The following is a 16,334-nucleotide window of genomic DNA, read 5'->3' as shown; positions in this document are numbered from 1 at the left end:
AGGAAGGTAAGTTCAGCTCAAACCTCAGACACTAACTATACATTTGAAGCTGAGTACAAATTTGTGACTGGCTACTGATAAGGGAATAATTTTTAGAACCAGATGTGTAGAGTCAGATTAGTACCTAATTAATGAAGGGAAAAAAATCAGAAAGGTAGCGATTATGACTTTAACCCGATTGTTTTAAATACATTATTGAGCTGAAAATGGGAAATGGAATAAAATAAATACTGATTCTGATTATCATCATTTCTTTAGGAATCCTTAAGGAATTAAAATCCTTAGGGAGTTTGAAGGGAGTATAAAGCAACTGCCTCAAAAAAGAGGTAAAAAGGGCTCCAAAACTCCCACAATTTGATTTCCTTGCCAAGTGAGGGGGGAGACAAGGGAACTAAGAGCTAATTTGAGATACAAGTTTCAGACTGAATAAAGATTTTGGTGCAAGAATATTATAACCTTCCTCCCAAACAAACCCAGAAGCATCAAAGAAAATTAATTTTTTAAAAAAATCCATATAAATCCAGGATCACAAAAAAGCCAAGTTTCTACACAATTCAAAATGCAAAGGAGTAACTGAATCAACTTAAGTGCCAGGAGCTTTGAAAATGGAACCAGAAACCAAACAAGATATCTCAGAAGACATGCACAAATAGATAAATGACGTATTCAAAGAAATTAAGAAAAGAAACCTGATTAAGATGTCAACATCAAAAGTCTTAGGGGAGCTGAGCTCTCTTTCATAAAAAGAAGGGCCCCAGAATAGAAAATCAAGAAATACAAAGGAACAAGTTCCTTTATCCAGCTTCAGATTACACAAAAACATAGGAAGAAGCATGGTCCCACAAGGGAAACCAGCATACACATAAGTTAACAAGCTAAAAGCCTTGTCAGCATTCTGATCAGTATATTCTAGGGGCATCTGAAGTCTGGCTCATGAAGTCCAAAGTGTTCTGACAGAGAATCCCTAGGGGCACTGGAAACCCAGATTTTGAGCATGGACTTAAGGCTGAAAGAGTTCAAACTATGAAAGGACAGAGCTTTGACTTACAAGATATTTAGTAAGCATGAAGACTGAAATGTTTTGAATTGCGATGATATACATTAGCTTGAAACCCGCAATGGTTTTGAGTGTAGGCACATGCATAGAGGAAAAAGCTAGTAAGAGGAGTTCAGGAAATGAGAGTCAGCACTAGACAAGGATTACCCTGTCCAAGAGTGAAGGAAGAGGACAATCCAGCCTTATCATAAAGACCCAAAGCAGAAATTGAGGAAGGAAATTAACAGTAAATTAGAATAAGATACTGAGCACTACCAAAAAAATGCTATTGATGAGGTTTAGATTTGGGGAACCCAAATAAAATTAGGATTTCTGGTGGTCAGGGAGTTAAATGAGGTCTAGTAGCAGGTTTGGGATTCAGGGAGTCAAGTGGAGCTCCCCTGTAACCTTTGTGGATTTGGTGCAAGGATAGAGAGTTCTGGGGAACTCCCTTCTGGCGGTACAAGAGGTCCCCTTTAAAGGAATTTACAGACCCAAAAATCTAGAATGATTGGAAGTAAGGTCAACACCTGGTTAAGGAAACAGGGGAGGGTAAAGAGAAGATGACTGGAAACAGTATTCCAGTGGGCAGAGACCCTTGGTGTACCAAGCATGGTGCTGGCATGTTTGGAGCCTCTGCAAAGAGAGAATTTTAGTTTAGCTCTTTTTATAATGAGATTTAGCTAAAAAGGGTCTGTGGGTGGAGTTCCAAGTTGACTCCTCTATGGGTTTCAAAGGGCTAGAATTTGCTTGGTGGGGGTTGGGAAACCTGAGCAGATCATTACAATGGGGGCTGGGACAGCCCAAGTTGGCTCAGATCCTATGGGGGGCTGAGGACAAGCCTGGATCTCCTATTGGAATTCAAAGGGATGCTTTTGACCAGGATTTGTGAATCAAAGGTGCAGGCTTCCTGAACTGATAATGCATCAGCCAGGAGGGGCTGGGAATCAGAAAGGAATAAACCAATCTGAAAGGAATAATTTCTTAAAGGGACCACAACCCGCTTCACTATGAATCCTGGCTTCAGGTCAGCAGAGAATGATATCACTGCTGCCACAACAGATACATGATGGACCAGAGTGATGTGATGGCCACTGGTATGTGCAGAGCCCTTTTCATCACCTAATATATTTATTTTGACCATAAGAGATGGAAGGAGGAATGAGGTCAAGAAGAGGTTACAAGAGTGAAGAAAGAAACAGAAGCTTGTTAAAGAGAGAGCTGAGCATTCCAAGTTACCCAACCTTAAAGATGCAAAAGTTATTTAGTTCTTCCTTATAGAGCTATAGCTTGGTGAAGCATTATTTGCCCAAGGTGAATATGAAAAGGGTGTTGGCCACTTGACAAATGGCATTGTTGTAGGTGGGCTGCCACAGCAGTTGCTCCAAGTTTTTTTTTTCTTTTTTAAAATTTATTTTATTATTATTATTATAGCTTTTTATTTATAAGATATATGCATGGGTAATTTTTCAGCATTGACAAATGCAAAACCTTTTGTTCCAACTTTTCCCCTCCTTCCCCCCCCCATCTCCCCCAGATGGCAGGTTGACCAATACATGTTAAATATGTTAAAGTATTTGTTAAATACAATATATATATATATATATATATATATATACATATATATATATATACATGTTCACACAGTTATTTTGCTGTACAAAAAGAATCAGACTTTGAAATAGTGTACAATTAGCCTGTGAAGGAAATTTTAAAATGTAGGCAGACAAAAATAGAGGGATTGGAATTCTATGTAGTGGTTCATACTCATTTCCCAGAGTTCTTTCGCTGGGTGTAGCTGGTTCAATTCATTATTGCTCTATTGGAACTGATTTGGTTCATCTCATTGTTGAAGAGGGCCACGTCCATCAGAATAGATCATCATATAGTATTGTTGTTGAAGTATATAATGATCTCCTGGTACTGCTCATTTCACTCAGCATCAGTTCATATAAGTCTCTCCAGGCCTTTCTGAAATTATCCTGCTGGTCATTTCTTAGAGAACAATATTATTCCATAACATTCATATACCACAATTTATTCAGCCATTCTCCAATTGATGGACATCCACTCAGTTTCCAGCTTCTGGCCACTACAAAGAGGGCTGCCACAAACATTTTTGCACATGTGGGTCCCTTTCCCTTCTTTAAGATCTCTTTGGGATATAAGCCCAGTAGTAACACTGCTGGATCAAGGGTATGGATTCAAGGGTATGGATAGTTTGATAGCTTTTTGAGTTGCTTTTACCAGCATTGTTCCAGCTGCCTCTGACTAAGCTAGGCCTGGCATGGTGTAAGCCTCAGTTGGGATTTGTGACTGGAATGCTCAGAACCAAACAATAATGATACCTCTGAAATCAGAGGCAGAATAGAGAGTTGTTTACCTCAGTCACATCAGCTAAACTTACTTCCCATTAATATCCCAAAGAAGGCTACAGTCTGGCCTGGGGAAGCTTTGTGGGCCCATGTGGGAATCTAACACAGAAAACAGTAGAACAATTCATTAAGATCATAAAATTTAGGGCTATAAGAAATAAAGTCTTCTGCTTCAAATCCCTTATTTTCGAACTGAGCCACTCAGAATTGACATAAGCCTCAGGGACACATAGCTAATAAGTATCAAAATCTCTTGATTCCCAATGTCTTTCTCCTCTAAAACATATTCTATTTCCAGTAACAGCTTCATAGATAAGACAAAGAAATCAGTTTTCACCAATTATAAATACATTTATATCATCTCACTAGTAAAAATAAAAAATTCCAATATTCTTATATTCTTCTTTTCATTCAAATACTTACACTCTTTGCATGAATTCTGGAAAATGTGGTATGTGGTGCCAAAAATTTGGAAGAAGCATTTTCCTTTGGACATGAAATGTGAATGCTTTTCTAAAGGAGGAGGGAAAAGAGAATCCTATCAATAAAGCAATTCTGATATAATTTATGTTTCATTAACAAAATATTTAGATGTCTATTTATAGGAAAATTTACCCCTTTAAGGTCTCTACATTCCAGTCCTTCCTCACATAAATACAAGCATGTATGCACATGTGTCTACACATGCACACACAAACATACACATACACACATACTCTCTTTCTCATATAAGTGGCAATCCCTCACCAGAATTTATCACATTTTTCACTATGGCAGAGGGCTGCTAAGTCAGTTTGCATAATGAAGATGCTATTACCTTCCCCAAATGATCTGTTAGCAAACAATGAGTGTTAACAAGTACAATCTCACTAAATCTCAGGGATAAGTTTAATACCCCTCTGCCAAAATACAAAGACAGTGGAAACAGCAGCTTGGCCTCAAAATGGATTCATGCCACGCAGACACCTGAGGGGGCTTTGTCTTTTGTCTACTCTGATCTTAGTCATGTTAGGAGAATCAAAGCACCAAAAAGATCAGAATATCAGCACTGAAAAAAGATTTTAGAATCATCTAATTTTATAGAAACTAAGGTTTAGTTAGATGAAAAGATTTATCCAAGGTCACACAGTGGTACTGTTGAGGGCGGTAGCCCTTTGGTATTCCTTGTTTGATCTCCAACTCCATTTGGGACTTGGACTTTGATGTGGTCAAACTAGTTTGGGCTATCTGAGGTGGCCAGGATTTTACAGCCCCCCATTCTAATCTGCTCAGACAGACCAAATGGCATCAGGAAATTCCTTTTTGGGAAGAATCCTTATCTTATCTATATCACTCTCCTGAACCTCCTTATATCAATGCATCTGAATGATTATGCTTTGTATAAAATAGGGAACCCAAAAATCTTCTCTTTGCAAACTGGCCTTGTACCATGCAGCCATTTTGCCCACCAGCTCTCCGGTGTTTCCATTCTAATCGATAAAGACTATGTTCCCATATAGCATTAAGTAGCAAATTCCTTTGCTGTGGAACCCGCCATTGGTTACTTTGGGGAAGGAAGGAGAGAGAGAAAGCAACTGACCCATCTCTGTTTAGACCACAATTTACTCCTCATCAGTACCGTAATAGAACAAAGATTGAACCTTAGTTTTCAGTCTCCAAATTCAAACAAAACCAAACAAAGCAAAGAAAGCATGGCTTCATATGAGGACTTCACCAATATCAAGCCTAGGCACCTACCAGCTACAAACACTAATAATGAAAAAAAATTACATATCTCATTCTCTACCCCATACTCATTACTAATTCTAAATGAGATTTGATTATTCTGGCAAAATCTAAAGGGATATGTGATCACAGGAAAAAAAAAAAAACAATAAAATTATCCTAATAAATGAAACATAATTTTTAAAATTACCTGGTTATAGTACACATATAACAAATGCAATAACCTGAAGAGAGTAGTATAGTTATAAAAAATTGAAAATCAAAGACATTATACGTATCAGAAGACACAAGCCTACCTTACTAATTTCATTCACAACAAATCCTTCTGAAGCTGTAATTTCTGGAATTCCACTGGAATCAACTCCCTGGCAAGTTAATTTGCCATATAAAGTTGATTTCCCTGCAACACAAAATAAATAAAAAGTTTCTTAAACCATTAGGATTGAACATGTTTGATCCTGAAGGCCCAATCTTGACATCTGGAAAGGCGAGGAAGGATCTGGCCAGCAAGACAGGCAGGATATGGGGTTCAAAGGCATAGGATTAGGATATGAAAGACTAACTGGCCTGGAAAGATGGGGATAGATAAATGCAAGAAACAGTTCATTCAACAAACATTTATTAAAATGTTAAAAACAAAACAAAACAAAACAAAACAAAAACAAGTTTCTGTGGAAATAGCACTAGATGTGTAATGGGAAGATAGGTGTTTAATTCCCAACTCAGACATTTAGGTATGACTTTTCAAGCTCTAGAAACTTTTTTTTTAAATGGTGATACTGATAAGGGGAGTCCCAAAACTCACTTACTCTCGGACTTTGGAGGTAAAGCTTGGGAAACTCCCACAGAGAAGCTGTCCCCTAAGCGACCCATCCCAGGGAATCAAGTGGTTTCATTCCATTATCTGGGTGGGACTAGTTGAGTCCAAGACCACTCCTACTTAGCCAGAGCAGGAGATCAAGATTTCTATCCAACTCTATTGAATTGGAGATTAGTCCAGGGACACTCATTCAAATGGAAAATTTCTATTCAATCCCAAAAATCTGTCTGATTCCAACTCAAACTGTCCCCCAGGCCCCAGCCAAATTTTCAATTATAAAAAGAGGCAACTTGGGGTTCATTCCTTGCAGAGGGCTTAATCATGCCAAGGAACCTCTCTCCCCCCTTGGCATACCTGCAACCTCTGCCCTCTGAAAACACATTCTCTCCCGCTCTCCCTCTTTATCTCTCTCATCTATTTCCCTAACAGGACCTTATTCACTTTCTCTGCTAGGAAGATTTCTCTATTCCCAGCCCCCACCAAAAGCTGACCTCTCAATTCTAATAATAAACTTCTTTTGCCAGTTTAACTTTTCTGGTTCATAAATTCATTTACAAAGGACCTGCACAGAACCTCAACGATACTATTATTGGAAATAGAAAGCCAGGAAAGAACAATATCATGAAATAAGTGGCCTCAGGGCATTCAAACAAAACTACCCAAAAGGTAGTTGACAAGTTGGTTGACAATGGAACTGCTGAGAATTAGAAATAGACATACAGATTTGGAGAACACTCTCAAAAATGTTATCATTAGGGGCAGCTAGTTAGTGCAATGGATAGAGCACCAGCCCTGAAGTCAGGAGGACCTTGAGTTCAAATCTAGCCTCAGATACTTAATACTTCCTAGCTGTGTGATCCTGGGCAAGTCACTTAACCCAATTGCCTCAGCAAAATAAATTTTTAAAAAAATGTTATCATTGAAGTAATAGGACTATCTAAAACTTATGAGCTGTTTTTGTTGAAAGGAAAGTAAGAGCTTTCCTAGGGAAAAGACTAGTCATTATTATTACATGGCAAACATCTTAATTTTTTTATATTGCTTTTCTTTTATGATAATGTAACATTCATATTCCTATAGCATGCATTTTATTTTTCTAATATTAATATTTCTAATAATAATAGTATTAATATTTCTGTATTTTGCATTTTAATTTTGTTTGTTTTACTCCTCATCAATTCATTAAACTCTTCCAATGTTCAAAAAAAAGAAAGAAAGAAAGAAAAAAAAATAAAGCACACATTATCAGACATTACTGTGATAACAACTTGGTTTTGCTTAACTGTTTTCACTTTATTATATTGAAAGATTCTATTTTGGTGATTAGAGAGGTTACTAGGACATAAGTGATATATTTTTTAAAAAGCATCCATAAAACATTTTTTAAAAAGAAAAATAATGTTTATGGGCTGATTAAAAAGCACAAGGAACAATTCCTTGAATCAGCCACTGGCTTTGAGAAAGAAACACAATGTGATGCCCCTTGATGTCCAATATCTATTGGACTTCAAAATTAAACAAATCATCAATATAATATGGGCAGCAAAGGACAATTGGGGAGCCTCTGAGAAATTCAATAGCAACAATGAGGAAGAGGACTAGCTCATTAGGGAACCTAGAGGGAGCTGAGTGACTGCTTTTGAGGACTAGAATATCTAGCTATTTGAGGAAAGAGTGATGCTGAGAATACTCATAGGCATTACCTGGAGGGTGACAGCTGAGCCAGGCTTCCCCTTCATTCCTCCTGTGAAGAGACATAGTAGCCTCATTAGCTTAGTATTAAGGGATATCAGAGAAAGAGGAAGAATTATAGAATTTCAAAGAAAATATTCTCTAATTTCCTTTCAGGAAGAAGTGATTATATCTTAACTTCCGATATCTCAGGAGCAAATCATATCTATCATACATTATCATACTTTAATTTATATTAGTTTTGAATAAATCTTATCTACAATTACCAGGAAGTAAGCTTCCTGACATTTCATACCTCCCTTAATCTTTGTATTGCTCACACAGCCTAGCATGGAATAATCAAATTGAATCCCCTCTATAGCATTACAGAAAAAGTCATCTAATCTTCTTCCTGATAATCAGTTCACTTTCTCACAAGTGTTTTATTATCTGGGCAAAAAAAATTATTTACACAGAACTGAAAAATGTCTATTGGACTTCAAAATTAAACAAATCTATTTAGGGAGTTTAAAGATCCTTCAGATACCTAAAGAGAACTATCTTTAACTAATTCTTACCTAAGCTAAACAGAGAGATTCAAAAATTTAACTTTATCCCTGACTCCTCACTCTCCCTTATTCCACATAATCCAATTTGCCAAATTCTATCTCTACATCTTCACCTTTCTCCATCTTTCTACTCACATACTCTCAAGCTAAAAATTCAGGCCCTCATCATCTTCTCCTTGAACTACTGCAATTGCTATCTAATTGCTCTTAAGTCTATCTAAATTCCAATCCAGCTTCCACATGATGAATTTCCTAGAGGATGAGTCACCACCCTAAACAATAAGATATAGGCACTCTTCTCTAAGGTTACTTTGTATATGTTTTATATGCCTATGTAAGTGAAAAGAGACAATTGTGTTACATTGACATACTGCTGACAGGAGTGAACCCTGAAACTAGACTGGGGTCTCAGACTCCAAAAAGGTGGGAAAAAGCATACTTTCCCAGATAAAGCCTTTTCCAAGTTAAGTGGGTCATTCATTGGAGATCTTGGTCAAATTACCCTTCATTGATCTTTTAGGAGTGGCCTGGATCTCCTTCAGAAAATTCCAGACGGATTCAATTGGAGATCTTGCCCTGATAATCAGTTCAAACTGCCCCCCAGGCCCAGGCCAGAATTTGCTGATAAAACTGGGCTCTATTTACACACTCTTTGCAAATCTCATTAGGAATTTGCCCACTAAGAGAATTAGTTCTTAGTGAACAATAAAACTAAAACTTCCTTCTGCCACAGATTTTGGGGTTCCCAAATTTGAATTCTTTTGCATTTAGAGCTGCATCTCTGAGCAGAAGGGAACTCTCCCCCTTATTCCCACACTTCATCACTGCCAATGTAAGTGAATTTCTCTATCATTCAAAACTTCACTGTTTGCTATAATTAATAGTACTGCATATGGAAAGTGTGGTGCTGATGGAGCACTTGTTTTATCTTAGTGTTAATTGTTCTGGGGTGTCAAGATCAAATAGAAACAGGATCATTTAACCATATAAGCATTTCTGCAGACTGCATAACTTAGAAAATATATATTAATATTATCTCTATTTTATTGTATTTTTATTTTGTTAAATATTTCCCAATTACATTTAATCTGGTTCCAGCCACACTATGAAGTGTTGTACATATTTGATACCCCTGGTGTAATGGCTAGAGTACTAACTTCAGAGCCAGGAAGGCCTTATCCAAAGTTATCTTTGGCACATCCTGCCTTTCTGATCCAGGGCAATCTCTCAGTGCTCTGGGCAGCTCTTTAAAACTGTAAATGGCAGAGAATGGAGGACCTGCACTAGAGTCTCCACAGCAGGAACTCCTCATGCTAAAGGTTTCAAAGTCCTAATATTTATTCCTATGTATATATACACACACAGGCCATCTCTGTCTCAGGCTTGCCTTTGTATGTCTAGCACTAGCATATGGCAAAAACTTAATAAATGTTGGTTGCCTGCTAGGTTCTTTCAGCCAGGCCTTGAATAGCATCGTCTCCAAGTCTGGGGCCATCCTGTTCAGCTTCTTGTGGCCATACTACATAGCTTATCAAAGCTACTCCTGAAATAACCAGAACCTGGTTGGTTGGTTGTCATGCTTTCCTCTTGTAGAGGACCAAAATGACATCACTAAGTTAGAGTTGAGTTACACTGCATCTGATTGTGGCTGATTAGACCAAGATGAGCTCAGAATGCTCTGCCACAGGTTGAATACAAATAGTCCATGTGAACATGGACTCTAACTTTGCACATCTCTTTTTTTTGAGCTAAATTTTGCTTCACTCATAGAGCACAACACCTTCTCTGATTGAAGGCATACCATACCGGCAATCCTGTGCCAGTGTCTCCCATGTCAGTCAATTTTAAAGTTCTTGAGAGATTTTGAGAATGTCCTTGTATTACTTTTTCTGACCACCTGTTAAGTGCTTGCCCAGGTTGAATTCTCCATAAAAAATCTTTTTGTTTGGCAAACAATGTGGTCAGCCCAAAAGAGTTATGTTCTCTGCAGTAGAGATTGAATCCTTGGTAGTTTAGTTTGAAAAAGGACTTAGAGATTGGCATTTTATCCTGCCAAGTGATCTTCAGAATCTACCAAAGTCAATTCAAATGGAAATGATTCAGTCTGCACGATGTCCTGTCCAAGTTTCATAGGCATACATCAATGAGGTCAGCACAACTCTGTAGAACTTCAATTTGGAATCAGTCTAATACCTTTCCTCACCCACACTTTCTTTCAGAACCTCCCCAACAATGAGCTAGCTCTGGTAATGTGTGTGCCAATCTTATTATCACTGGGGACATCTCTGCAAAGTATACTGCCAATGTAAGTGAACTTATCTATCACATTTAAAACTTCTCTGTTTGTTCTAACCAGTAGTTCTACATATGGAAAGTGTGGTGCTGACTGATGGAGCCCCTATTTTATCTTGGTGTTAATTGTTAGACCAAAATTAGCACAAGCAGCAGAAAATCCATCCATAATCTGTAGCACTCCACTTTCAAAGGTTACATCCAATACACAATCATGTCCAAACATAAAGCCAGGCCCCAACACTCCTTCCGCTTTAGTCTTGGCTTGTAGACTTTTCAATTTAAGGACTAAACATAATACTTTGGCATTAAAAACTTAGTCATAAGACACTAAGACTCTCATCTCCCTCCATCAAACTAGACACTACGCTATTTATGAGGTCTTGGCATTTTTGCCTTAGCATTTGGGGCTGTCATCGCTAAATGAGAGTGAATTTATAAACTAAAACTCTAAGTTTTGTTGTTTTTTTTTTCAAATGAACTATTGTCAAGTTCCTTGAGGGAAAGAGCTGTTTCAGTATTGTCTTTATACCTTCAGCACCTGGCAGACTAGATGTTAATAAAAGCTGACTAATCAATTCAATCAAAATGTTATCGGGCCTGGCGCAGAAATTCACAAAAGCGTCTTCACGCACACTTTCTATACAACTCTGTAAGATACAGTACAAGAACTCAGATTATTAGTTCCCCCTTGATGGAGATGAACATTGAGAGTATTAGCTAATACTGCATGAAACTTCACAGTGATGAGTTCTGCTTAACTTTTTTTTCCCCTTTTTAAATTTTGGTTACAATGGATGCTCAGTGACATAAACACGATGACGTGAAAGATACTAATAAAAATTAGAATCTTCATCCATTTTTAATAATAAACTGCAAGGCCATGATTCAATCTTCATCTTGACTCCAAAGCCACTGGACCATCGCTGTCTCTCAACCCGATCCTGTCAAAAACTTGGCCGAAATTCAAGAACATTCGTCTACAACTTTCCCGAAGCTACCAGCAACCGAAGTGAGACTGGCCTGCCACGGCCCGTTCTCAGTAAAGCCCCGCAGGCTCCTAGGGATCGCAGTACGGCCTGGCCACGTGAGATCCGGGCAGAGTGAGTGCGGTCTCCCCAGGACCCTCCCCCAGCCGCAGCCCCGCTCGAGGCACTTCATAAAAGCCGCTGGGATGGAAGAGAATGTTAAGTGTGAATTTACGCCCTCCCCTCTCCCTTCTAGGTCCAGCATGACCCTATTCCCTCAGTCTAAAGGACAAATCAGGGTAGGGCTAGTCCCTCAGCAAAGGCGGAGCCTGTCCCGGAGGGGAAATCACCTGAGAGCTTTAGCCCAGTCGCTCTGAATCCTCATAGGCGCCGCCATCTTGTCCCCGCCCCTTCCCCTTTCCTTCCTTTCTTTGCCGGAAGTGGAGCCTCATGAGCCGGATGCGGAAATTCAGAAGGAGATCCGGGCGGATAAGCGGGCCGGAAGGAGGGTGGGAAAAGAAGGAGGGGGAAAAAGGAAAGGAGGAGGGGGTAAGAAGAGGCTAGGGGGAAAGGAAGAAAGGAGGAAGGGAGAAAAGGAGGAAGGGAAAGGGATGGAAAATGGTGGAGAGGGGCGGGGCAAGGTCCGGAAATCAGCCAATGGTAGAGCAGCTTTGGCGCGAGCTCCGCGGGCACTTGGAATCTGGACTAGGAAGGCGCGGAGTAAGACGAAGGCGCGAGATCGCGCGCGGCACGTAGACGCGGGGGCGAGCCCGTTCTCGTTCGGTAGGTGAGCGCTTGCGCGCCGATGTGCCCAGACCCCGAGAAGGGGGGAGAGAAGGGCGAGGAGGCAGACTGGGGGCGGAGGTGGGTTGCGGCTGAGATTGGAGCGTAGCCGAACGTCCTTGGGGCCCTGCACCCTTCCAAGCCCACGTGTTCCGGAAGCCTCCCCCAGCCCTGTGCCCTGAAGGCCGTTAGGTCATTGAAACCACCCCCTCCGCTAATGAGGGCAGTACATAGTAAGCCCTCCATAAACGCTGTTAAGTGAAAGCTGAACCTCGTTTTATAAAGGTGAGGCGCTTGTTCAAGGGCCCGCGGCTCCGAGCGGGAATTAGAACCCAGGGTCCCGACTTCCGGCCAGGGGGGAGCAAAGCGGCCCAGACTGAGCAAGGTCTGCCCAGGGCAAGTCACCTCACCGCTGCCTCTACCGCCTCATCCGCAAAATGGGGATGAGAAGAGCAGCCACTTCCCTGCGCTGCCTGGAGAATCAGCTAGGATCTGTAAAGTGCCTGGCACATGGAAGCTTCTATGTGCGTGTATATGCACACGTGGGTGTGCATGTTAATCTGCATGGATGTGTGCACACATGTGCGATTTATTATATTTAAAAAGAAAAAAGCGGTGTCCCGGGCAGAACCAGAGAAGCCAAGAGAACAAGGTCATCCTAGGAAAGCACTAGAGCGGGGAGCGAAGTGGAACGGAGGCCGCGGTCCTCTCGAGTCCTATAATGGGAGGGAGCCGCCCCACGGCGGAACGGCCCCCCCGGCATCCCCGGCACTGGGAAGTGCTCCTGCGACCAGGAATGAGGCGGGAGTTTGCTGGGGTTTGCCTCAGGAAATAGGTCGCTCTGGATGCCTAACGGAGCCAGACAAATCTGTTTAGTCTCATTCCCTTATTTTGCTGAACAGGGACTTGCTTGAGATCACTGAAATCTTTAGTAAAATGGGTGTTAAGCAGTTACTGGAGACCAAGGAAATGGTGCCAAATGGCAGGGGTAAAACGTGGTAATCCCGTCTCTCAAGGAATGAATAGTCTCGGGGTTCAGTGGAGGGAATGATAAGGGACAGAGATACAAAGTACAGTGTGAGATGTGGACAAAGCACCCCAGGAAAATCTGAGAGGGGAGATGGGAGACTGAGGGAGGATTCTGCATGGGAAAAGAAAGGGAAGGGAGCAAACATTATGTACCTGCTGTATGCCAGTTACCGTGCTGAGTATTTTACAATATCGTTTCACAAGCCGCACAACATCCCTGGGAGGTAACTGCTATTAGCCGCCAGTTTTACACTTGAGGAAATGCAGTGGAGGCAGGTACGAGTTAAGTAACTAGTGAGTAATGAGTTCAGATGTGAACTCCATTCTTTCTGACTTCGGGCCCACAACCTTTCCACTCTGCCACCAGCTGCTGCATAATGGCAAGCATTAGGACACTACATTTCTGTCAGGGAAAGCTGTTCAAGTAGAGGGCCAGGGAAAAGCAGGTCTGAGATCAGTCAAGCTTTAATTAAAGGCTTGCTATGTACTGGGCCTTGCTCTACAAAGAAGGGCAGAACTTGAGGGAAAGGGCCAGTAATGATGAAAAAGTAGGTTGGAGCTAGATTGTGAAGGGCCTTAAGTGCGAGGCAAAGGAGTTATTTGAACAGCAAATCGACAAGATCAGTCCTGTGCCTTAGGAAGTTTCTTTTGACAGCTACATGAAAGATAAAATGGAAGAGACTAGAAGCTAGGAGACCATTTAACAAACTATTTTGATGATCCAGGTAAAAGATGATGAGCGCCTCAAATAAGAGAAGAGACAAAAGTGGACAAATGCAAGAGTTGTGGAGGGATGTGCTCTACAGGTTTTAATATCTGATTGAGATGAGGGAGAAGGAACTCTGAGATGACACACCACATTGGAACCTGAATGGTGTGATATCTACAGAGAGAAATTGGCAAGAGGACCAGATTTAGGAAGAAAAATGATGAGTTCCATCTTAAATGTATTGCTTGACATGGTGGGGTATGTAATAGATATCTAACAGGTGACTGAAGACATGGAGGCATTGAAATTGAAGGGATAGAGTAGGGCCAGATGTATCGATTTAAGAATTATCTGCAAAGATAAAAAAAAAAAAATTGAATCCATTGGAGCAGGGACCTTCAATGGGATAAGAAAAGGAAACAGGGATAAGGATGGAGCCTTAGAACATCCCCACATTTAGGGGGCTACAATTAAGGACCATGAAATGTCTCTTCAGGGAAAGGGACTGAGAACTGATTAGACAGGTTAGAGCATCAAGAAGAGAGGAATATCTCAAAAAGCAAGAGAGAAGAGGATCCAGACCAGGGTCATAGACAGTCTATTGAAGTCCACATGCCCCTATGTTTTTTAAATGCATAAAATAAAGTAGAATTACAAATGAAACCAATTATATTGAAATCAAGTAATCAAATCCATTTCCTACTTAGGAATCATTGATTTAGGACAAGTATTTAGGCTGTAGAATAGTCAGTACAAATGCAGAGGAAGGAGCTGAGACTCACTATGAGGTCTCCTGAGTCTCAGTCCAAGATTGAAAAGCAGTGTGGGATGAGGAATAGATTTGAATTCATGAAATCCAGATTTTTGACTTGCTCTTTCATTTAATATATCTGCAACTTTGAACAAGTTATCTTTCTAAACCTTGAGTTTCCTCCCTAGTAAATGGAGTATAAAAATCCATTCTCCACCCATATCATCACACTATTTTGAAATAACATTTGGGACTTCAAAAACTTGAAATGCTTTATGAATTATTGGTATTTCTCCTTAGAGAATGCTTCTCTCCAGAAAATAAGTGAAACAGTCAATGTACTTATGGGAATGGTACCCACAGTGCCAGGTATTAACATAGAGAGAACAGCCCTGGGCTGGAAGCCAGAAGACCTGGCTCCACCCCTGATTCACTCAATAAACTTGGGTCTCTTTCCCTGGATGAGCATCACAACTAACCCATCTCTAACATTGTTTTCCTGAATTCTAACAGTTTCTCACTCATCCAAGGCTCAGTTAGCAAGATGTCATCTGCTGCCTCTCAGGGTCACAACTGGACACGTTCTCAGTCAGCTGCAGATGACAACAGTGAGGACCCTGTGGATCAGATGATCTCACGCACAGGTTGCATAGCTTTTCACCACGCGGTGCAGGATTGTATGGCTGAGCACCAAGACTGGAGGAAGTGCCAGGCCCAAGTGAAGGCCTTCAGAGAGTGCATGAGCCAATACCAGAAGCAAAGGCTGGAAGAGCTGCAAAGGAGGCAGAAGCAGATCCCCACTGATGGCTGAGACACCCAGAAAACTAGACTGAGGAAGGCTGAATAGCCACCTAACTCAGGATGACAATCGGGAGCTGGGGAACTAAGAACATATAGAAGATGCTCCTGGAGAGGAGACAACTCAGAACAGTCAATTCAGTGCAAATTCGCCAATGTTTATTAAGCAGATGTTGGCTTAGAATCCACTGCTTAATCCAGGGTTGGAGGGAAGAGAAATGAGGAGGGAAAAATGTGTTAAAGAAACTCTTTAAGGCCTCCACCCAAGGCTATGTTCCTGTGCCTAGGATTATATTGATTCTTTGGAAACTTAAATGAAAAATAAATTCATGACCTAAAATGTCAGTTTTACTGGATCCTTTTCAAAGCTGAAAAATAGGAAATGGGAAGATTGTAAATTTTCCATATTTCATTCATTCTATTTAATTTCACAATCATTTAGTACTCACTGTGTACTTAAGTATTGTTGGATGCTGAAGAGGTAAATAAAACAGGTAATTAAGTCAGATTGCTTGCACTCATTACATGTATAAATAAGGAAAATTCATAATATTCCATGAAAATGCAGAGACTGTAAAACAAGTAATATCTGTTATGTATGGAAGAAAAAATTGTTGCTGACAACAACATGGACAATAGGGAAGGCTTCCTGGTAAGGGAAATATTAGCATGGATTTTAAATAATAGGTACATTTGAAGAGCATAAGGGAGGAGGAGGTAGAATCTTACAAAGAAAGAAATACATTTGTAGGAGTTAAATGATTTGCCCAAGATGAAAACAAGATTTGAATCCAGGTTTCTGAATCTA

General features: G+C 40.4%; 2 protein-coding genes across 4 annotated transcripts in view; one reads left to right on the top strand and one right to left on the bottom strand.

The window, feature by feature from the left end:
• The window catches only part of PAAF1 (proteasomal ATPase associated factor 1), a 54,827-nt gene extending 42,599 nt beyond the window's left edge, over positions 1–12,228 (bottom strand). Inside the window, exons 1-4 of the mRNA XM_074304033.1 lie at positions 11,807–12,228; positions 7,660–7,700; positions 5,433–5,536; positions 3,835–3,924 (exon numbers count right to left, since the gene is read on the bottom strand). Coding sequence (XP_074160134.1) covers positions 3,835–3,924; positions 5,433–5,536; positions 7,660–7,700; positions 11,807–11,853 — 282 coding nt within the window. The 5' untranslated portion in view covers positions 11,854–12,228. The remainder of the gene's footprint in view (positions 1–3,834; positions 3,925–5,432; positions 5,537–7,659; positions 7,701–11,806) is intronic.
• Positions 12,068–16,034, top strand: COA4 (cytochrome c oxidase assembly factor 4 homolog). 3 transcript variants are annotated; one of them, XM_074304037.1, is made up of 2 exons: positions 12,068–12,243; positions 15,242–16,034. In XM_074304037.1, exons 1-2 carry the CDS (start codon positions 12,068–12,070, stop codon positions 15,537–15,539), a joined length of 474 nt encoding a protein of 157 aa, XP_074160138.1. In that variant the 3' UTR covers positions 15,540–16,034. The 3 variants fall into 3 exon arrangements, with proteins under 3 accessions (XP_074160138.1, XP_074160139.1, XP_074160140.1); XM_074304038.1 differs by having other exon boundaries at positions 12,102–12,239; XM_074304039.1 differs by lacking the exon at positions 12,068–12,243 and adding an exon at positions 12,287–12,524.
• Positions 16,035–16,334: the final 300 nt, after the last annotated feature.

Source organism: Sminthopsis crassicaudata, chromosome 3 (genome assembly GCF_048593235.1).
Source record: "Sminthopsis crassicaudata isolate SCR6 chromosome 3, ASM4859323v1, whole genome shotgun sequence".
NCBI classification, from domain to species: Eukaryota; Metazoa; Chordata; class Mammalia; order Dasyuromorphia; family Dasyuridae; genus Sminthopsis; species Sminthopsis crassicaudata.
Note: the sequence above shows the minus strand (reverse complement) of the source record. Positions and strands in the feature narration are given on the sequence as shown.